Raw genomic sequence first — 22,446 nt, forward strand, 5'->3', positions numbered from 1 at the left:
ATGAGGAAGGGGTTCACCACGATGGAAGTGTATATATGAGGAAGGGGGTTCACTGCTGGGAAATATAGAGGTCTAAGGAGAAACTAAATACAAATTCAGACTTCAGAAATAGACCAAGTGCATTCCACACATCTGGATTTAGCCTGGAAAACAAGGGTGATTTTCTGATGCCTTTACCACAACATTGAATGAAAGGAGGCAAGAACATGTTTAACGGGGCGTTAGGTTGCCACACGCTCGCTCACGTCGAGGAAACTGCGCAGCCGGTCAGTGTTTTCTTGAGTAATTACTGTTGACCGGCAGAAACTATTTTACATAGCATGACTTCATTTTTATTTAAAAGAGAAAGGGCCTAGGAGAGTATATCCACAAGGGCTGATGGGTGTGTGACTCGTGCTTTTATTTTTAGGCATTTTGTAAGTTTACTTTATTGTGCACGTGCATGAGGACAGTGTTGTGCTGTGGTGTGAATGTGGAGGTTAAAAGGACAACATGGACACTGTGTGGGACCCAGAGACTGAACTCAGGTCGTCAGGCCTGTGTACAGGCCTCGACCTGCTGAGCTGTTCCTCCTACTCATGTATTTTGTGTGTGTGTGTGTGAGAGAGAGAGACAGAGAGAGAGAGAGACAGAGAGTCAGAGGACAACTCTGCCATGTGGATTTTCTTCCACATGAGGTTAAACTCCGGCTTTCAGGCTTGGCATCCTCAGAGCCACCTCCAGCTCTACTGCTAATTTCTCTTGGTGTAGTTCTCTTGTTTTAAACACGTGAACTTGACGTGCTTTCAGGAACTTTCCCTTTTACTGTACAAGCCTGAGTCCCGCAGGGCACGTGTGCCACCACTGTCCTCGTGGCTCTTCACACCTGTCCACCTGTTCCATTCTTGCCAACGCCTGTCTCCAGATCTGTCCCCTTTCTAAAGCTTCCCCCTTCCTCTACCTGTAAGCACAACCCGCAACGGCTGCCTTCATGGCTGACAAGGTTACTAATGACATGTGGTTCATGAAGAACACTTCTTTTTTGGATGTGTGTGAGCATTGTGCCTGCATAAAGTGCCACATGTGCCTGGTACCCAGAGTGGCCAGAAGAGAGCACTGGATCTCCTGGGACTGGACTAGGTGAGAATCAAACCCAGGTCCTCCACAAGAGTAGCCTCTGTGTGTATGTGTGCTGGGGGGCGGGGTGGAACTCACAGACATCCACCCGCCTCTGCCTCCCAAGATCTGGGGTCAAAGGTATGCGCCATCACTGCCCAGCCTGTCATCGCCAGTGCTCTTCACCACTGAGCCCTCTCTCTCAAGTTCCCATGGGGATACTTTTTAACCTACACATGGCTTTATCAAAAGAAAATACCTTCCCGTATTTGCACAAAAGGAAGTTATGGTTGAAGTCCCCATTACTCAAGAGGTGGCATAAACCTAACATCCGTGTTTCACATTTTTTACGGCTGTGTCACTTGACATACATCCTATGAGATGTGGGCATGTTCCAGGCCAGCCACAGGCACGTGGCGACTGCTCTTGACGACAAAAACCAGAACAGTTGTTGAGCCGTGACTGGCTGGGCCTGTCCTGGAGAGGTGAGGACAAGAGAGGGTGTCTGAACGCAGCTCCCCACAGCTGAGCAAGACTTCCCGCGGGCACACACCTGCCCACGTGGGAAGTCCTTACAGTCCTGCTGTCCTACAGGAAAGACACAGTCTAGAGGAAGTCACAAGCTGGTCTGTTTTCCTATGCAACCAGCACAAGGGTTGTCTAATTCCGGAATTACGATCATTGTTGGCTACATAGCAAGTTCCAGCCAGCATGGGCAACTTGAGGCCCTGTCTAAAGAACAAAGCAGCAGGACAGCAAGAAGGCTCCGTTGGTTAAGGCCGTCGCTGCCAACCCCGACCATCTGAGTTAGGTCCTGGGACCCACCCACGTGGTAGAAGGAGAGAACCAATTCCTAAAAGTTGTCCTCTGACCTCTACTGGTGACGCACGTGCAGGCACATACACAGAAATAATAATGTAATTTTTAAAGAGCACGGACTTACAAACAACAAAAAGGAGTAACTGGATACACAGCTCAGTTTCTTTTTCTCTGCTAACACGGCCGGCAAGGGGCTGTAATTAAAGGCATGAGCCATGCATCCCACCAAAGGCAATAATTGATTTGTAGCCCATAACATTAAAAAACTGAGTAATAAAAGCATTCTTCAAAGTCCGCCTAAAGCAGTTCTCTTCTCCATGCTCCTCATACTTCCAGTCTTCCCTGTGGGACTGTCTTTAGATGCATGTGGGAGTAAGGATGCTGTGGAGGTGAAGATACATTCTGTCTTACAGGGAAGGTACCAGAGCTTTTTTAAAACACAAAAGAAAGAATTTAAGATTCCTTTCAGCTTTAATGTTTAAAAAGTAACACGATTCTTTTACACCGTTTATAGGGGTTAAAATTAAGCCTTCTGAAATCTGCTCAAATGTGCTTTCCATTTCATACTCAAGTCATCCACTAACAGTTCTGAAATCTTGAGTTCTATCTTAACTGTGCACCCAAAATTCACTGCAGCTACCCAGCCCAAGTAGACATTGTGACACCACAGCGAAACAGCTTGTAGGACAGGCTGGGATCTTGCGGGCAGAGTCTGCCGTGATAGAAGGAAGCCACAGAAAAGGGCACGGCCATGCTCTCTCAGCCCTTCCTCTAAACATGATGTGGTTTTTAAATGGTGTCCCAGAACTTTCACCACTTGAGTGGCAGAGCCACCACCACCAGCTATGTAGCTCTGCAGCCTCCTTAGAGATGCTGGGCTTCATTTCACACTTTCATTGTGGTGCTGAGGGCTGAATCCATGGCCTCAAGACAGCCATTCTGCCTCTGAGCTACAACTCCAGTCCTGGCACATTTTAATTTTGAACACACAGGCACTGGATTTCAGTGAAGAGGACAGGGGGTAAGCAAGAGCACAATTATGGCTCTATTTTAGAATAAACTTGTAATTCAAAACAAGGAACAACCTGAGTCTAAAGAGACCGTGGGCTATGAAACTTAGAGATGAGGGGTCAGTTTGAAAGATTCTAAATGGCAGGAGACTGAGGTGTGGAAGAAAGCGCTGACACACGTGCAGGAAGCTAGGAGGGCAGAAGAGCCAGGCACGGTGGGCTTAGGAAGGAGGCAGGTAGACTGACTCAAACTGCTCACTATGAATCACTTCATCGCTTCACATTGGAACAGCTTACTCTCCCCGAGTGCCTTTCTATCGTTCCTCTCTTAGCATACCAAAGTGAGCAACAAGAACTGTTAGGGTTCCCGGAGTAAAATGCCCAAACACCACAGTGCTACTTTGTGACTTGTGCAACAAGCCAGAAGCCACACTTGTTTGTTTTCAGGGTCTCGTTCCACACCTAGGCTGGCCCGGAAGGAGTCGCTCCTGCAGGGAAGCTGTCAGTCACTTGTGAAGCACAGTGGCCAAGTCTGCCTTTCCTTGTTGTAACTGTTCTTAGCAATGCTCCCATTACACACAGGCTGTTAAGCTGCCACCAGGTATCAACCTGGTAATTTAGAGTATGGTTCCTGGTGATTACCTCCCTGGTATGATAACTATTATGGTGGCATACAGCAACAAACAAACAAAAACCAGTATCTGGTTCTTATAGGAAAAAATAAGCTATTACATAAGGCAGCCCTCTACGTGGGCTGCATTCTTTCCCTTATCATAAAATGTCCACATCAAAGGACATTAAAGCATTCCCTATGGATGTCAGTAGGCCTTGCCCTGCCTCTCCAGACAGGCTCTTCTGGCACTCCCTCTACAGCAAATACATCTATCATTCCTAATTAGGAGACGACTTTGTGCAGGCACATCACATCAACTCTTGTGTCCATCCGGCCTACCTTCCCTAAGGACACCTGCCAGGGCCCCAGGGCCCATGCTGCTCAACTTACATGCTATCTTTTCTGGCTTTCCCATACGCCCCTTTAGGAATCAGGGGTTCGTTTAATTTCAAAAGTTCTTCCTGGACCCATAGCCAACTTCTATTCTTTTCTAGACTTCTCCCCTTGAGCACTGTTCCTAATGAGAAGGGAAAGAGCACTTTTCTGTCAGTGTTGTGAAGAATGGCACACAGCACCTGGCTGGGACAGTGGTCACCTCTGTCAGGGGATGGGCACAGCAGTGAGAACATCTGAGAACATCAGTAAATTTGATGCCCAGCTGGATAAAGCAGATCTATAGAGCTCGGTTTTGAAAAACCAAACCAAAATTCAATGACCATGTATTTACCTGTGCACTTCATCTATGTAAATTTTACTTCACAGAAAAACTGCTGACAAATATTAATGCTGAAATGTTTGGGGCAAAATAAATTAATGTCTACAGTTAACTTTGACTTAATTTTTTAAAGTACATCAAAAAATACAGCAATGAAAAATGAATAGAGATGGGAGACAGATACATGAGGAAGCAGATGAACTAGCAAATGAATGACTGCTGTAGAATTCTTTTAGTTTTTCTGGACATTTCAATTTTTAACAATAAAATACTGAAAAACAAACAAACAAACAACGAAAAAAAAACAACATCTACTACAACCTAAGCCAGAGTGAACCCTGGCGGTGCAGCATCTGGGTGGAGAGCCATGAGCAGGTCACATTCTGACTCCACTAGATCTGTAAAGGGTGCAGCTGCTCCCCAGACTTCCCATCCCACGCTGTGACTTTTCTGAGAACAAACCATCTCTCTGGCACTTTTATGTGAAACTTAACTACCTTCATTGTATTACTTCTAAAAAAGTCCAGATTAACATGATTCATGTGATTACAGGTAACAGGAGAGCAATTATTAGAATGGAGTGGGCAGAAAGGAGCTCAGAAGCAAATGTGATTTTACTGTATGACAAATCTCCCTCAAATAGTTTCCGTTTATTGAATAATCCTAATGAAGCACTATTAATAATATCCAACTTCCTACACACCATTCAAAAAGTGCTGTTAATAAACCCAGTTTTAGGGCTAAATATGTTTCAGTCTGTCATGACTGATGAGGTAATATCAGATAATTTTATCTGTATAGCTCGTATTAAAATCTTGAGCCACACATAAGCAGAGGAGGCCAAGCAAGGTGTTCGTGTGTGTGTGTGTGTGTGTCTCCCTGAGGCCAGTTAGCACATGCCCTGCAGCTCCCCTACAAACGGTGCACAGCGAGCCTTACTACAGAAGAGCACAGCAGGAAAAGCAGGAAAGAGGTAAGGGAGAAGGGGGGGCTCATGACTGCAGTGTCAGTACAGAACCTGATGCAAGCACCAATTCAGAAAACTAAAACACTCCTGTCGTCGTGAATATACTCACAGGCTCTTTTCCAAATGATTCACTTACTTGATTGTCGATTTCATTATCTTTGATAACCAAATACCGCAATAAATTTAATGAAGCCATAATCCTGTTAATTAAAAAAAAAATTTTGTTATTTGCAGTCTAGGTCTATGAAATCAACACCTGCAGTATATCAAGCAGGTTGAAAGCCTGGAAATACCATTGTTAACATGTTTACCCAGAAAGTGTCCCACCTATCTGTGGAGCAGCAGCAGCTCTCACCACTGTTTTGATGTCAGTTCACAAATGAGTATTTCCCCAAAGATGGCCCCACTGTCCTCAGGACCATCACTTCCTGCTTTCCAGATCTCAAGAAATGAGATACAAGCGTTTCCTCACATCCATTCTAATACATCAGAAGTAAAAGTATATGTTCTATATGGGAAAAAATACATAAGCCCTTTATGAACTGCTTGGGGAGATTCTTAGTCACAAATGCTTGGTTTCAAATCTCTGTAAAGCTGAGCCCCCCACTGTCGGTGAAAGAGTGGTTTCGTTTCTGTAGGTCACTGAGTAGCATAGGAAAGTTCACATCTTTTCATGAGCTACTACAGACCGCAAAGCAGCAGTGACACTAGAACTTGAGCAGTCGCCTCACCTGTCGGAGTTCTGCAGTAAGTCTGTCTCAGCACCCTCAGGGAGAGACAGGACCAAGTCTAACAGAGAGGTCAGCTGTGCGCCTGCAAACCATCTGTTGTATGTTTTCTGAAAAGCAAAAGAAATGCTAGTATGATGAATCTTATGACCCAACACTACAAAATTATACTTTTAATACATGTTTTTAACTTTCACTTTCCAGACATGTGAAATTCCTGCAAGTTTGAGAGCACTGGTCATCTTGTTTCTACATGGGGTGTGCATATTAAAATACAGATGAGACTCAGTTTTTATTTTTCTGAAATATATAGCAAACAAAAGCTGTATTATCATCCAAAACCTAATTAAACTTAAATTCAATTTAAGTTTATAGTTAACAAGTTTTCAAATCTCAGGGATGTGGGGATGGTGCTTATTTTTAAATAGGGAAGGATACTTTAGCCTCACAGGTAGAAAAACACTGGGTAAGCCCATACTGACATATGCCACGTATGAATAAAGAAATTGGTAACTGACCCCTTACCTGGGTCTGTCTCTTACCTTAAATGAGGTATCAATTTGATTTTTGATATTTTGAATTACAAAGGCTTCCACACCCGAGTGATTACTTGTATTTAATAAGCACCTTGAAAGCATAATTATAACACATAAAATTATACAATTAAAGTAGGCCTTATACAATGTCTAAGAATATAAAATTTGCAGGGAAGACAGTTATCAGTGGGGCCTGCCAAGTGTAAGGCCATCTTAAGGCCATTCTTCCTTATGGAGACACTGAACCCGTGCTTAGCCGGCACAGCAGGCCTCAGCAATCCTCTTGTTTCCTGGCCCCTCTAGCCAGCACTGGGGTTTCAGGAGTGTGTGCTCATGTGCAGCGTTTCACATTGATTGTGGAGATTTGAGCACAGGTCCCATGCTTGTAGAGTTGTTCCTGCCCACTAAGCCACCTCCTTAGCCCTCAAAGAAGAGACTGCTGTTAAGTCAAACTCAAATATTTTCATGCATATAGTTATGATAATTTCACATGGCAAGATTAGGCATCAGGATAACCTAAAAACTTTCAAAATTCTTCCATGTGAAAGCAGACACACCAGGCACAGTGGCGCAGTCCTTTAATCCCAGCACTCTGGGAGGCAGAAGCAGGTAAATCTCTGAGTTTGAGGCCAGCCTGGTCTACAGAGTGAGTCCAGGATAGCCAGGGCTACACAGAGAAACCCTGTCTCAAAAAACAAAACCAATAAGCAAAAAAAAAAAAAAAAAAAAAAAAAAAAGGAAAGAGAACACAGAGTCGACCAACGGTGGCTTGCTGCCTGTATAGAAGTGGATGATCTATTGAAGTGGTGTTGATGGCTCACATCTTAAGTGTCCCCTAAAGTCTCGTGTGCTGAACCTGGGTTCCTTCTGCTCTACACACACAGCTACCGTGATGTTCTGCTCCACAGCAGCAGAGCCAGCTACACACACTGAAGCCGGGAGCCAAAAGCTACCCAGAACGACTAAAAAGGGAGCCCAGGCAGTATACAGATAGAACAAAACAAGAAACTTAGTGTAAACTCTGAGGGCTGAGCGTGTGTAAGTTCAGGGTGACTGTCAGAAGTGAAGAGTAGGACAGGCTCAACGATTCAAGTACTGGATATGCCCAAAGACCTCGAGCATTTCCACATTGCTTAAATCAATTGTAAGTTGTTCCTAAAACAAAGTGAGATGTGGGCCCGACGTGGGCTGCTGTCTAGGTCTGTGTTACTAGAGCGTGCCCGCCTCCTAACGTCAGGGCAGCGGGCACGTGTGCTACATCCTCACAGAGCTTGTGTTTACTGCCTAGCCTAGTCTTCTAACCTTGACCTGCTGCCTAAAAACTCTACAAGTGAGCTCTAGGAGTGACGTAGCAGGACGCAGCTGTCAAGGCTGCGGGGCCTTTGTGGTGCAGGCACGTGGACTCTACAATGATGGACACCAGTGCGCTAAGGCCAGTGGGAGCAGTACAGCCGCAGTTACTCTCTGAAGACTGCTTAAGCACAGTGTGTCAATCAAACTAAAAATTACACACTGCTACTCACATATGATTCCAAAGTATTTGATAAGGTGATTCTTGGGTTCTAGACACTGAAACACTGCAGACTGTACCTTTAGATGATTACCTGGCACCAGCAGGTCTCCATCAGCCACACCCAACAGTTAGCCATGGGCTGTTTCAGACTGTCTCCTAAAAGCTCGTGTGCTGAAGACTGGGTGCAGCTGACAGACTTCTTGAAGTGACTGATTGGATCCTGAGGGTCAAACCAATCAATGGCCCACGCCCTGATTGAGTCATATATAATGGCATCCCTGAGAGGTGGAATCTAGTGCAGGAAGTGGGTGTCTGGGGGCATACCGCGAGAGGACGTGTCTTGTCCTCAGCCCTTCCTGGAGGTGGACAACCCTGCTCCGTTAGGCGGTCCACATGCTGTCTCCACATGAACTCTGACTCAGCAGATGCCCACAGCACAGAGCCAGTGAGCTATAGGCTGCACATCTGCAAACACTAAGCCCAAACCTTTCTCCCTATGCTGTTTCCTCTGTGATTTTATGAGGGCAATGAAAAGCGCCTGGCTCGTCAGCGTGCTACATACCTAAATAATGTGTATTTGCCTTGTGAATCCAACTTGTCGATAAAGAGCTGAAGCAAAGCTAAACCTTTTTTCCTCTGAAATGAAACAAATAATACTATTACACAAAACACTTAAAAGTACTTAGTGGATTTCTCGCTGCGACTCTTGACTTGGTCCCTGAAGAATACATACCAATGCCTCAATGGGGCAAAGTGTCATCACTTTGACTAGGCCCTAGAAATAAAGAAAAGAACATTTAAATCAGATGTAAACAGATTCTGTCTGCAAAGTTAAATCATTACGAGGTGCTGAGAGGAAGAGGGAGAGAAAGGAGACATCAGGCCAAGGAGGCCTGCCCCTCTGGGCTCTCGCGACTGCATCATAGCAAACTACAATGAGGTTTATACACAGCACAAATGAAATGCGACTAAGTGTGACTTTAAAGTGAATGCTAATTTTCAATTATGTATAGAATAGCAAGAAAAAGAAATCAAATATGCAGAAATATAATGCATTAGCTAAATATAATCAAGCCACACCGTTCTACCTAAATATTCAAAGATTTCCACATTCACAACTAAGGACCTACACAGCAAAGAGTATCAGGCAAGCATACCACAGGAGGAGACAAAAATGGACACTTTTATAGTGTGAGATGGAGCCTGAGAGTGCGGGTAGAAGGCCAAGGGCTTCCAAGGGCCTTCCACTGCACCATCAACTAGGATAGTCGCTAAAAGCTATTTTAAGTATTTGTGTATTCTGCGAGTTGGGGGAAACTCATAAAGAATAGAAGATTTTTACAGTATAAATTATCAAGATAGACTTCAGTTCCACTGTCTTATTAGCTACATAGCTGTTGCCATGCCAGCACAGATAGCAGAGTATTTCTATTTTTTTTTCCTAGCATTTTTTTTTTTCTGTACAAAAACTTGACTGGATGAGTTATAAGTTCAGCTGGACGCTACAATAGCGCTTGCAGAGGCTGGGAAGGAGAGGAGAGGAAGCACAGGTACGCCTCACCTCAGAGCTCAGAACTCACAGGGATCTGCTGCAGCAAGGGAGTATATATCCAGCTTACCTGAGGGACAGCGAGAAAACTCTTGATTTCTAAGTACTGATAGAGCAGGCTGTTGTTCTCTAATCTCAATAAGCTGGTCTCCAGAAGTTCCTGCAGATGAAAATACATACACAAACACATGAGGTGCAGCTGACAGCTCTGTTTCTTATTTTCACCACTTATAATCCTAGCAAACAGGCTGACAAGACAGGTCAACAGAGAAAGGCCTTACCCCAAGTATGGTGCCTTAAGAGCCCCAGAACCCATACAATGCAGAGAATCAGCTCCTGCAGGTTGTCCTCTGACTTCCACAAGCAAGCGCATGCGAGCAGGGTGCACGTGCACGCCCACGCGCGCGCACATACACACACACACAATGGTAACAAACAAATCTTACCAATCCTTTGGAAAAAACAGACTGTTCTGTTCTGAAAGAAAACATTAAAGTTATCACTGTGGTTTTGTAATTCATTTAGAACGATTGTGTACTTTTGGATAAGCAGACCCAAACTGAAATATACAGTCTCTGAAAGGTACACCGTCAGCTGGAGTGAGGGCGCACACCTGTAACACTAGCACTTGGGAGGCTGAACAAGGTTGAGCATTAGGCAATACCCAGGGCTTGCTGCAACACTTTCAAAATTAATTCAGCATGTGCATGTTTAAAGAGAAATTCTGTGGACCAATCAGTGAGAATTCTTTTCTGTGGTGGCTGTTGGCAGCCCTGACCTCAACACTTGATCATCCACATGACCTTACCGTTGCAGAAGCACTTCAGTGTGTTCCATGTTCAGCTGCAGAAGGTATGATGGGCTAAGATAGGAAAGAATAAAAAAGATCTTTGAGAAATAGCAATTTCCTGTCCTCAACCACTGAGTAAACCCAGGGCCTCACACATGCTAGATAAGTACTCTTCACACTGCTCTCCAGTCACAGCCCCAAGCATCTCTCTCTCTCACCCTCTCAACATTTGATTCTGTTCTCCCAAAGAACACGTTGGAGTCATAGCCTACAGAACTCAGAATATTGGAGCTAAGGTTTTTATCGAGTTAAAACAAAGTGAGGTCTTTGGAGTGAGCTCTGCTCCACCTCATGCCCATTAAAGAGGAAATCCAGGGGCTGGAGAGATGGCTCAGTGGTTAGGCAGCAGAGAACTTAAGCTCCCAGCACAGACATCAGGCGGTCTATAAATGTGTGTAAACCCTGCCTCATGGGATGCAATGCCCACTTCAGACTTGTGCAGACATTGTGCCCATATTCACCTACCCACACAGACATACACAATAAATACATCTTTAAACACACAAGGAAATTCAGCACACAGGGAGGGTGATGAGAGACTATGAGGGCAAAGACAGTCAAAGATCCAGATGACAGACGTGTGGGGATTCTTCCTGGCCTGCCAGCTGGCTTTTATTGTCAGCTGGGCCCTCTTCAGACTCCTGTGCAACGGTGGAGTTTCTGGTGAAGATTTTCCCTGGTCAGGCTGGCCTGTGACTGACCTGTCCTGACTGATGTGGGGAGGGTGCAGCCCACTTCGAGCAGCACCATTCCCTTGGCACTGGGGTCTGGGCGTTCAGAAAGCTGACTGTGAGCTAGAGAACAAGCCAGACAGTAAGCTGGAAGTGGGCAGGGTTCCTGCCTCTTGTGTTCCTGCCCTGACTCCCATCAAAAGCAGGATGAAAACAGTAAAGGTAAGACAAACCTTCTCTTTCTTCATACTGCTTTTGTTCGTGGTGTTTATCGTAGCAACAGAAAGCACCAGCCCTCAGAAGGAAGATCCTTCTGACATCTTATCACATACTCCCAGCCTTTAGAGCTGTTTCTGCACTTTTGACAGAATTTTATTTGTTATGGCAGTCCTACTCATTTTGAAGGCAGTGTATTCAGTTTATTGCTGTCAGTAGTGTGTTGGCTCTAGGCCTCGTGCACACTGCCTTTATTAGTAATGTGTGAACCTCCCACTTTGGTTCCTTTGGGCTCCTAAACCCCCCCCCCCCCAACCCACCCTGCTGAGAACTCGCCTATACGAGCTCTCAGGTCCACAGCATCAGCGAACAAGAAAGTGTCTGCTGGGTGTGACCTGTCCCACAGGATGCCGTGCCCTTGGCCCGTGGCACTCACCAAGGCTCTTCTCTTGCTCTCACAGCGCCACGAGGGCTGTCTCCTCATGCCAGCCACACTGCCCAGCACTCGTGTCAGGGCACACTGCTTCTGTTATAAGCCTGATATTCGGCACACCTGGGCATCATCTGGCATCTATGACTGCTGTTGCACACCAGGCCTTTTCACACACCCACTTCTCCCTGCAGCCACACACCTACTTGATGCCTTTTTCACACTGGTGGAGAGGCAGGAAAGCCTAGGCATCTCTGGTCCACCATCGTTCAGGGTTCTGGTGTGTTAATATACATGCACCGGACAGTAAACAATGCAGGAGCCTGACAGCGACTCGTACCTTAGGACCAGGGGAAGCCGATCAATACTGATGCCCTGAACAAATACCAGATATGCCAGGGACGCCAGAGACTCTGCCAGTTGTCTGTCTTCTTCTTCCTCGAGTTCAAGGCAATCCCAAGTCTTTTTTTTTCTTCCATGATTTAGAATAATTTGGGGGACAGGATGTCCAATTTGTGATAAAAATCCCTAAGGAATGGGTTTTTAAAGAAAAAAGCATTAGCATATAAACAAACTATTTATGATATACCCTCACTCTGTATAATCCCCTCTTTGAAACTGTGTGGAACTTGTGACACTTGCTTTGACTGTCACTCCCATGATTACTCATTTTCCTTTTTAGCCTTGGCTGTCCTGGACTCACTTTGTAGACCAGGTTGGCCTCCAACTCACAGAGATCTTCCTGTCTCTGCCTCCCTGAGTGCTGGAATTATAGATGCGGGCCAATGTACCCAGCCATGTCTAGATAATTAAATGCCAGTGGTGAGTGCAGTGATTGAATAAGAATGGCCCCTCCAGGCTCATGTATTTGTATGCTCAGTCACTGGGGTGTTACACTTCTTGAGAAGAATTAGGAGGTGTGACATCATGAAAGCAGGCGTGGTCTTATTGGAGGAAGTGTGTCACTGGGGTGGGCTCTGAGGTTTCAAAAGCGCAAGCCAGGCCCAGTGTCTCTGACTTCCTGCTGCCTGCAGATCTGGATGGAAAGCTCAGCTGTTCCTCCAGCACACTTCTGCCTGCAGGCCGCCATGCTTCCCGCCATGAGGACAGTGGACTAACCACTGACCCTGTCAGCCGGCCCAGTGAAATGCTTTCTCTCCTGAGAGCTGCTGTGGCCAGGGTGTCTCTTCACAGCAACAGAGCGCTGGCTAAGACAGTGAGGAAGTCTGCTGGTATAGTGAAGGTTTCAAGTCAGTGATCTGAGTGATTCAAAAGATTACCCTGGGTGGACGTTGCCTCATCAGGCAGGTTTGTTTTTGTTTGTTTTGTTTTATTTACTTACTTACTTTGAGATATGGTCTCACTCACAGTCATAATTAAATGAGTTTTGTTGACGGCCAGCCTACCTGACCGCTTGGTGGAGGGCTGGAGAGGTGGCTCAGCATTTAAGAGCACTGGCTGCTCTTGCAGAAGACCCAGGTTTCGTTCCCAGCACTCAAAGGGTGGCTCACAACTGTCTATAGCTCCAGCTCCAAGAACTCCAATAGCCTTTCTGGCCTCCTTGGCCACTGCACGCATGTGGCGTACGTGAAGAGCAGATAACACCCTTTGTAGTACAATGAATGAGTAGTTTAAAACACAAATGAAGCTGGGCGTGGTGGTGTAAGCCTTTAATCCCAGCACTTGGGAAACTGAAGCAGGTGAATCTCTGTGAGTTCAAGACCAGCCTGCTCTACAAAGAGAGTTCCAGGACAGCCAGAGCTATATAGTGAGAGCCTGTCTCCAAAAAACTAAAAATAAAAAGAGAAACCATTTCAATGTGAAACAAAAGAAAAAAAAAAAAAGTGTTTCGGACACAGAGTGGCATTGCTTGGAAGTGACAGGACAAAGCGAGGGGGAGTGAGCTAACCTGGCAGATTTCAGGTGCAAACACACGTTCTCGAGATGACCGTGCTGGTAACTACACAGCAGTGAAAACACGCTTGATGTTCTAATTAAAAAGGCATAAGCTGGGTGCTGGCTGCTCTTCTGGAGGATCCACGTTCAGCTCCCAGCACCTACATGCTGCCTAACAACAGAGATCTGACAGCTCTCCTCTGCTTCCACAGGGAGAGCATGCGTGTAGTACACACACGTTCAGGAAAACTCTGTCTCTCTGTCTTTTAAAAATACTATTAAATCATAGCAATATTTGCATTACAATATTAAGAGAAAACTACACAGCACTATATGAGCTAATCTTTCAAGACTGTATGTGTATGTATGCACTGTCTCATTTGTTAGCATAAAGATAGAAACGTGTAAGGCTTTAGATAACGAGGTTATTGGCGTTTCATTTCCATCCCGCTGTGTGCCTGTATTCTAAAAACTACATGTTGCTGTCTTCATAAATTATCAGTGCAAGTGGCCATCTCGGAATACAGCAGGGTAAATTTAAAATTACAGCAGGATTATAGCAGATCAGACTGACTACTTACTATTACTTCAGATGCAAAACATCGGAAAGGGTCATTTCCAACTTCTTCAGACTGTTCAAGGAATTGTGCTGTCAGCAAAGGGCATTTCAAGCTTTTGAAACAGCTGTGGAATGAAGTAAGAGGTGGCTGTGCGGGACGCTCCCAAGCACAGCATGCTACTTCTTCAAAAGCTTTACGTGAACACGCAGCTCTGCACTTGTTCCTTCCCCTCGGCTCAGGCTGAATTCAGCTGTCACTACAGTCTTAAGAAGCGGGCCCTTTAAAGGTGGGCTGTGCCCCCTGGGAAAGACCTGCTCTGCAGAAGTGAGCTCTTACTTGCCCCTCCTCCTCCTCCACCAGCCCTCGCACCCCAACCTTAGAACCCTAGCCTCGAGTTGCACACCAGTGCAACTGTCACCATAAATCACCTGGACCTTATTCTAGTGGCCCAAGAGGCCTAAGGCAAACCCAGGAGCTCCTCAGTCCTTTCTCACTGGTGACAGGAATGGAGCACATGAGAAAGCCTTGCTAGAGCCCACACAGTGAGGCTCACGTTGTTTCTAGACTGAGCTCAATGTCTGCCTGAGGACCACAGCCACGATGCAGCCATCACTAGTCATCACTAAAATCAGGGCAGTAAAGTAATTTTTCCAGAGTTATATTTACTTTTTTAAAATCTAGCTTTACTAGTTCTTTAAAATAGTTTTTTTAATGAAGTAATAGGTTTCCTAAATGGTAAACAAACCCCCTCATAAAAAACAACTTTAAATGCCTTAACTCAGCAAAATAGAAAAGTAACAAAAGCATTAGTCTACCAAATTAAAAAAAAAAGAAAATATTAGTACGGCCCAAGAAAAATGCCACACAAATTCCATCTATAATTTAGAATTTAAGATTTCTTAGTAGCCACATATGAAAAGTTGGAAGAAACAGGAGAAATTATTTATTTGCCTCAGTTATCTCAATATAGCTGAAGCATTTGATAGATCACAGTTACACAAAGCTAGTTCAGGAATTTTACTTCTCTCTTTTTATGTTGTGTGCTCTTTGTCTTAAAGGTTTTGGTTTGGTTTGGTTTATTTTTTTGAGGCAGGTTACGCTATAACCCAGGCTCACAATCCTCCTGCCTTAACTCCCCAAAATGACAGCTGAGTACCACCATATCTAGCTTACGAGTCTCCTTTTTAAAGTGGCCCAGTCTACAGTCTAGAGGCTACTTTATACCAACAGCACATCGTATTTGCACACCCATATGCCAAAGGATTGGCAGCCATACTGAACAGTGGAGGTTTAGGCAGAACCCACGGAGTGAAAGCCCGTGGGTGAGCATTGCTCAGCTTGTGGTCGGGGTGACGCTCAGCTGTCTGGTGGTCCTTCTGCTGCTTTCAAGTTCAATTTCCCGCAGACAGTTATTTCCTTGAGTTAACTATATCTCCAGCCCCCACTTTCAGTATTTGCTTGCTGTGATGGGCAAAAGAAAATTAAGTAAAGGGTTTAGTTTTATGCTGTCAGTGCCTCACTAAACAACCTTGCTCTATCAGCCCAACGTCTCGACCTGAAATTCACAATGGGAAACTAGATTTGCACGTACAAATAAGAAGCAGATGGTAGCGGAGTTGCCACTCCACTGTGGGATGGGCTTCAAAATTACTTACAACTTCAGTAACTCGTGTTTCAGCTTCTCATTCTCTTTGTTATTAGCTACGTCTTCCACAAAAGGTCTGGTGAACTCCGTTAGGGCTGTGCAGCACTGACAAAGGCCGTAGTCGTCTGCCTGTATTTGTTCTTCTGAGTGTGGAACCGGAAGAAGGGACAGCTGGCTCCAGAGGGTAGACAGGGCCAAGCCAACCGAGTACGCCTTGTTGTTGGGAAGTTTCTGAATAACTGCAAGAGACGGGCCGTCACTGTCCTGACCTGGCACTGCTGCACGCAGGGCCTGCAGGAGGCGGATGGCTGCTGAAGCCCAGCAGGCTTCGGGTGGCACAGCCTGACCTCACTCCTCTGCAGTGTGGCCAGCTGCCTCCCCCACCATGATGGGCCTCACATCCTAACCCAGATCAAGAGTTCTTCCTTTATGTGCCGTGCTCAGGCACTTGGGCACAACAAAAAAAAAATCAACTGATAAAATATGTTATAGCTGGTTACATTTTCCCGTTATTTTTGGTTATAAGCACAAAATATGAATGGAAAATTACAAAGCACTCTATAAATGTAAAAAAGTATTGCTGAACTTTTTGTGCCCTTAGAAGATTAGAATATTTAAGAAGTATAAGAGTTCTAAGTCCCTCTACTACATTCTGAAAATATATATTTTCTGAAATGAAACAGCTTCTTTCATGGAAAAATGTCAGTCTTGATTGCTGCAACCCAACGCTAAGCCATGGAGCCCTCTCATTCTGCATCCTCATTCCATCCTCTGGGTGCACCTTTTAACTCCAACCTCCAGTTCCACACTGAGCAGCACCCTGGCTGCTGTCCTTCTTGACCAAATTATGACGGTTCTGCCACCTGCTGGGGCTGTCATGCTGCACAGCTGAGCCACCACATACACTCAGAGAGAAAACTCTAACTGTACCCCGCAGACAGTGAAGCTGGCGAGACGGCTCAGTGGTTAGCACTGGCTGCTCTTCCTGCTTTGGTTCCCAGCACCCATGTGGCAGCTCACAACTGCTGTAGCTCCAGTTCAGGGGCTCTGATGCCCATTTCTGGCCTCCAAGGGCACCAGGCATGCGAGTGGTGTGCAGACACATTCAGGCAAATACTCATACATGTAAAAGGAAAACTAACCAAGCTACACACAGGGACGCAGGGGGACGTACGATGGGCACTCACGAGTGGCTGCTCCCCCAGGCACCCTGCAGCACCCACACCGCACTGCTCAGCCAGCCTAACGCTGAGCACGCAGCGACTATCACAAGCTTTGCTTTGGTAGGCTGTTCTCACGGGGGTAAAACACCGAGGTACTTATGCGAATAAAACAAGAAATACGTGAATATCAAAATGCTCATTACCTGTCTGTAACGGCTGAAGTAAAAGAAGGATAATTTGGGATATCTGTTTTCCAGAGGGCTCTTCAATTAGTTCAAGCAAACCCAACAACAATTCCTTTGGATTACATAACTATAAAAATATTCATAATTGAACCTGTTTAATGCAAGTTGTATTTAAAGCCACATGATTACTCTTTTAAAGAAGACATACTGAGAAAACAGTCATATCTGCTTAACTGTAAAACGCCCTCTACCGTTGTTACGTGGCTCTTCAGAGCTCAGCCCTCCCCTGTGGACTCTCCATGGGGCCTGACCCTCATGGAGACCTCAGGACCCTCACACCACCCGCCCGGTCTCCACAAATGCTGGTGGTGCATCCCGACAGCCAGGTCTTGACACCTCAAGCCGCCTGACTTTCTCAGCACATCTCCCAGAGACATCCACAGCCCGCTTCCTCCCTCTCAGTCAACACTCAGGAGGGAGCTCTTCCCACCATATTCCAGCAGTCTCAACAGCTTCCGGTATTAAGTTTTATTACGGCATTTTCAACCCTTCATCCTCCAGAGCCCCACCCAAGGCCCACCCCTTAGGTCTCCTTTAGCCTGTCGTGACCCAGGCAGTGCTGGCATTTGACTCTGGCTCTCGTGCTGCACGGGGTCGGCACGGCATTCAAACAGTTCTCCCACACTGACTTCATCTGTGATAAGAACGCTTGTTAAATTACATCACCGCTCGTACTGGAAACTGACTCGGGTGTCTAGAGCGGATAATTCTGACATCTAGGAACGCTGGGAAATACTGAGATGGAACTGCCCACCTATCCAGTCAAGTACGCCTGGGCACCAGCTAAGAGGAATCTCCTGGACTAAAATTTTCTTACCAGAGAAGAAGAACTAAACATGACAGGGCCTGCAGTGCTGCTGTGTCTCACGCACCTTCACCAGCAAATCAAACATCAGAAAACACGCCTTTCTCTGCTCTTCTTCCCCGCTCCTCAGGAGGCAGCGAACGACAGGACCAACAAGATTCCAGCCCATAGACTTAACGACTGTCTGCAAAGAGAGCAGAGCAAGCAGGTCAGCTCTCCTGCCTCAGGGCCCTGGCACCTCCCCCAAACAGGAGGGGTGGGCAGGCCACTCACAGCCAGTGCCTGTCACCGTGATCACGTCCCGTCACAGACAGGCAAAGGGCCTTTACGTCACTCAGCACTAGATGGAGGGCTCAACAGTTATTCCTACATGACAGAAACTGGGGAATGCGGCTTCATTTTTATTCTCGCTAACACAAAATTTTCTTTCTTTTTCTTTCTTCCTTTTTTTTTTTCTTTCCAAGATAGGGTTTCTCTGTGTAGCCCTGGCTGCCCTAGAACTCACTCTGTAGACCAGGCTGGCCTTGAACTCAGAGATCCACCTGCTTCTGCCTCCCTAGTGCTGGGATTAAAGTGTGGGCCACCACCCAGGAATTTTCTTCTCTTTTCAAACACATTTCACATGCTTCCCACAAGTTATCTTTACAATTTGCATTAGTGTTAAAAAACAGATTTTCAAAATTATTAACAATCTACCCCAGCTTTCCAGCCTGTTCTCCTTCTAGTCGTGAGCACTCAAGTTCTATCTGCTGCTCTAGGTGCTAACAGAGAGATCCTCTCTGGATGGAATTCACCCTGACATTCCTGGGCACAAATTCAGAGGCAGGGCCAGCAGTTGGGGAGCCAGCCCTGCCCGGGTGGGTGTGCAGCACGCTGATGTGGATGGCTGGCCCTGTCACCTGGGTCCCACGCTGCTGCCCAGGGCCATGCATGGGGCTGCAGCCGGTGCTCGGGGTCTGTGGGGGCTCAGGGTTGGCACTGCCACCTAGGCCACGCTGATGTCCGCGAGCGGCACAGCCTCCAGGGCCTTGTCTGGGCCCGGGGTCCAACTGCAGTAGGGAGCCACCCTCTGGTCCATGCTGTCACCAGAAACCGCGGAGGCCCTCCTCCAGGCCGCTGACTGGAAGGACGAGGAGGCTGCTTTTGCTGCGCTCTGGATGACTGCAGCCACAGGTGGGGGCAGGGACATGAAAGCCTATCCCTACAACACTACCCCACCCCAAAAAGTAACAGCCTAGACAGGAAGCCACCAAGGAGAACTCTTTCAAATAATTCTTTTTGTATTATTTATTTTCTATTTATATAGCATTCTGTCTGCATGTAGGCCAGCAGGCCAGAAGAGGGCACCAGATCTCAACATGGATGGTTGGGAGCCACCGTGCAGGTGCTGGGGATTGAACTCAGGACCTCTGGAAGAGCAGCCTGTGCTCCTAACCTCTGAGCCAGCTCTCCAGCCACCAAGGAGAACTCTTAAATGTGATGGGGTGCTGAGGTAGCTCTCCACTCTGGCAGAGTGGGAGGGGAAGGCTCAGGTCTATGCAAGGCCACCTGACCTGCTCCAGATAACACAGCAGGCCTTTTTCCTTTCTTTTGTCTTTTAAGGGGGAGATCCTAAAGGGGACAGGCACGGAAGGACTAGGAAAGGATTGTGACAGGGGTGCATGACACAAACCCCCCCACAATAAAGGCAGAATATGAAGACAGCAAAAGTCATCTTAGCTGGGGAAGGCAAGAGAGGATTCCCAGGAGCTGAGTTTAATCTTTTCAAAGAAACGCATCAGTCAGGAATAGATAGGTTTAAAAGATCTCTAAGGCTCTCAAACAGCAGCATGTACCAGCCTTAGGACTTGAGCTTCATCGAGCTGAGGACACCTCACAAAGCAGGAAACATCGTCAGCTGTGCTCATGTCAACAGAGACCGTGGTGTCTCTATCAGGCTGCAGCTAAGTACTAAGGAGTTGCATTCCGACAAATAATTATTTGCCTGACCGTTCCTGTTGTTCTGAGACAAGGTCTTAAGATGTACCCAGCCTAGTCTTTCACTTAGGCCCAAGTGGGCCTCCCCCTCAACTGACAGCAGCCGGGGCTAAAGGACATGCCAGCATGCCTGCCCAGGCCCTCACTAATTTTAACAGATACCCAAATACTTGGGGAAAGGGTAGCTGGTATATCTTTCACTGTTTACACCTAGAGATTTATAGTCATGGCAATTTCTAAAAATTTCACCTTTCTCTTTTTATTCAATGAAATTGATGCTTAGAATATATCAGAAAATGACATACAAATTTTAATAAACAAAACCCATGCTTTTATCTAATAATTCAATTATATTTCTAAAAATATTCATTCTTATTATTATTGTGTGTGTGTACATGCATACGTGTATGTGTGTGTTTTACGTGCAGCTGCCCATGTGTATGTGCAAGGGCAGGCCAGAGGTCAACCCTGTGCTAGACCAGGTCAACCCTGGTCCAGGAACTGAGCACAGGCCCCAGTCCTCACGCTTGCTGGGTGCTTGCTGCTGCGTCTTCTGCCCAGCACTCTCCAGAGTTCCGCAGTCACCCCCGCCTTCACACCTCCTCACCAGGAACCTGTTGCCCTGTAAATGTTATTACTTCCATTCTGTGTACCTTTCCGAGGGAGTATATTTCCTGTGCAGGAGAATGCCATGTTGTAAGCCAGGCACACTGGCATACGCATTTAAACCCGCACTTAGGGGGCAGAGGCAGGAGGATTTGAGTTGAGACTGGCCTGGTCTATACAGGAAGCTTTATGACAGCCAGAACTACAGAGAGACCCTGTTGTCTCAAGCAAACAAGCAAGCAAAGGAAAAGACTGTCATCTCAGGAGTTAGTATGGGGCAAGCCTAGGACCTGGGATCAGGTATCAAGGCTGGTCCAGTGGTGCTGAACAAAGCAGGTGTGCAGGGCAGGCTCCACAGACCTACTGACTTGAACTGCAGCCAATTGGCCTGCTTCCAAGGAACTGACGTTCTGGTTCCCTCTCTTTTTTTTTTGGTATAGTTTGACTTTTAATATTCACAAATTTGGGGTTGGAGAGATGGCTCAGCAGTTAGCACTGGCTGCTCTTCCAGAGGACCTGGGTTCAATTCCCGGTACTCACAAGTGTCTGTAACTCCAGCTCCAGGGGGTTCAACTCCCTTACACAGACATACACTCAGGCAAAACACCAATGCACATGAAATAAGAATAAATAAATCATTAAAAAAAGTCTTTGAGAAATATATTCAAGAATCCATGTTATGAATTAGTAACTAAATTTCTGAAAACTTACTAAAATTTTCACGCACACACTAAAATTTTGAAAATTCTTATTTCACCATAGCTTACTGATAAGACCAAATCCACGTCTGTAAATTTGGCACCCAGATAGGCAGGATAATTATTTCTTCAATGAGATCCTGTGCTTTCCACTCAGAGTTCCAGGCCCAGCATGGTCCTCCTCGAGTTCAGGATCTTTCCTTGCTTCTTTCCTATCTCTTTCCCATGCTGGCCAGGACTCAGGGACACTCTCTCTGGTTCTGTGGGTTTTCTTCTCTCTCTAAAGCCCTACTTCTTGCCACACGGCTGCATGGCTATGTGGCTGACCTCCACACCAGCTTAGCTTAAGCACAGGCTTTTGTTTCCCTTCTGTTCTCCGTGGACAGCTGCTGAGATTACAGCTTGCCCAGCCCAGGGTGGTTTCCTCTTCAGCTGATACAACTGCCCTGAATCCGGAAAAACAGAACAGCCTGAACTCCGTGTGCTGTACTTTCCAGCAGGGTGGCTCTTTGCTTCTTTCTCTTAGTGATCCTCTGAATGATAACTGAGTAAAAATGGTTATTTGAGGTAAGCAACTGCCTAAATACTTATTGTTTAGTGTGTGTGTTTGGTACAATGCAACAGCTCGTGTGTGGAGGTCAGAGAACAAGCTGGTGTCCATCTCACTTTCAACCATGTGAATCTCAGGGATTAAACTCAGACCATTGCACTCGGTGGCAGGGCCTCGACTCATCAGCCTCTTTGCCCACCCCACAATTCTAGCTAAGCATGTTACAAATATCAGTGACAAGGGTAACAGGCACTATAGAATCATGCCTTTTGGAACTTAATAGGCTCTGGTGTTAAATATCCCATGGTCTTTGTTAGGGAGGAGACAGAAGGATCAGTCAGTATATAGAAAGGAATTAGATACAGACTTTAAAAGCCAGGTGGGGGTGAACCTCAGAGATGTGCCTGCCTCTGCCTCCGAGACCTGACCCTGCATACATGGGCTGACACTTCTCCCTGCCACCTTACAGAAGGCTGCGGCACGGCCAGGCTTATATCTCTCCAGCTCCAAGCAGTCTTGCTTCTGAGTTCTCGGGGGCTACCTGGCAAGCTCTAAGGACTGTTGCCTGGTGTTGGAGAGGCCAGCAGTG

At 46.3% G+C, this 22,446-nt stretch overlaps 1 protein-coding gene across 4 annotated transcripts in view; it reads right to left on the bottom strand.

The window, feature by feature from the left end:
• The window catches only part of Glmn (glomulin, FKBP associated protein), a 28,776-nt gene that overhangs the window by 2,372 nt on the left and 3,958 nt on the right, over positions 1-22,446 (bottom strand). For 3 of the 4 annotated variants that reach the window (XM_055611581.1, XM_055611579.1, XM_055611580.1), the window contains exons 4-16: positions 18,094-18,210; positions 17,180-17,288; positions 15,824-16,052; positions 14,190-14,292; positions 12,053-12,240; positions 10,354-10,407; positions 9,992-10,022; positions 9,616-9,705; positions 8,730-8,771; positions 8,559-8,632; positions 6,490-6,574; positions 5,951-6,057; positions 5,356-5,419 (exon numbers count right to left, since the gene is read on the bottom strand). In XM_055611581.1, the coding sequence (XP_055467556.1) occupies positions 5,356-5,419; positions 5,951-6,057; positions 6,490-6,574; positions 8,559-8,632; positions 8,730-8,771; positions 9,616-9,705; positions 9,992-10,022; positions 10,354-10,407; positions 12,053-12,240; positions 14,190-14,292; positions 15,824-16,052; positions 17,180-17,288; positions 18,094-18,210 (1,293 nt within the window). Of the gene's footprint in view, positions 1-5,355; positions 5,420-5,950; positions 6,058-6,489; positions 6,575-8,558; positions 8,633-8,729; positions 8,772-9,615; positions 9,706-9,991; positions 10,023-10,353; positions 10,408-12,052; positions 12,241-14,189; positions 14,293-15,823; positions 16,053-17,179; positions 17,289-18,038; positions 18,211-22,446 lie in introns of those variants that run through there. The other variant, XM_055611582.1, reaches the window with a different exon arrangement.

The sequence above is a fragment of the Psammomys obesus genome, unplaced genomic scaffold (genome assembly GCF_907164565.1).
Source record: "Psammomys obesus unplaced genomic scaffold, mPsaObe1.curated_primary_1811, whole genome shotgun sequence".
Taxonomy (NCBI): Eukaryota; Metazoa; Chordata; class Mammalia; order Rodentia; family Muridae; genus Psammomys; species Psammomys obesus.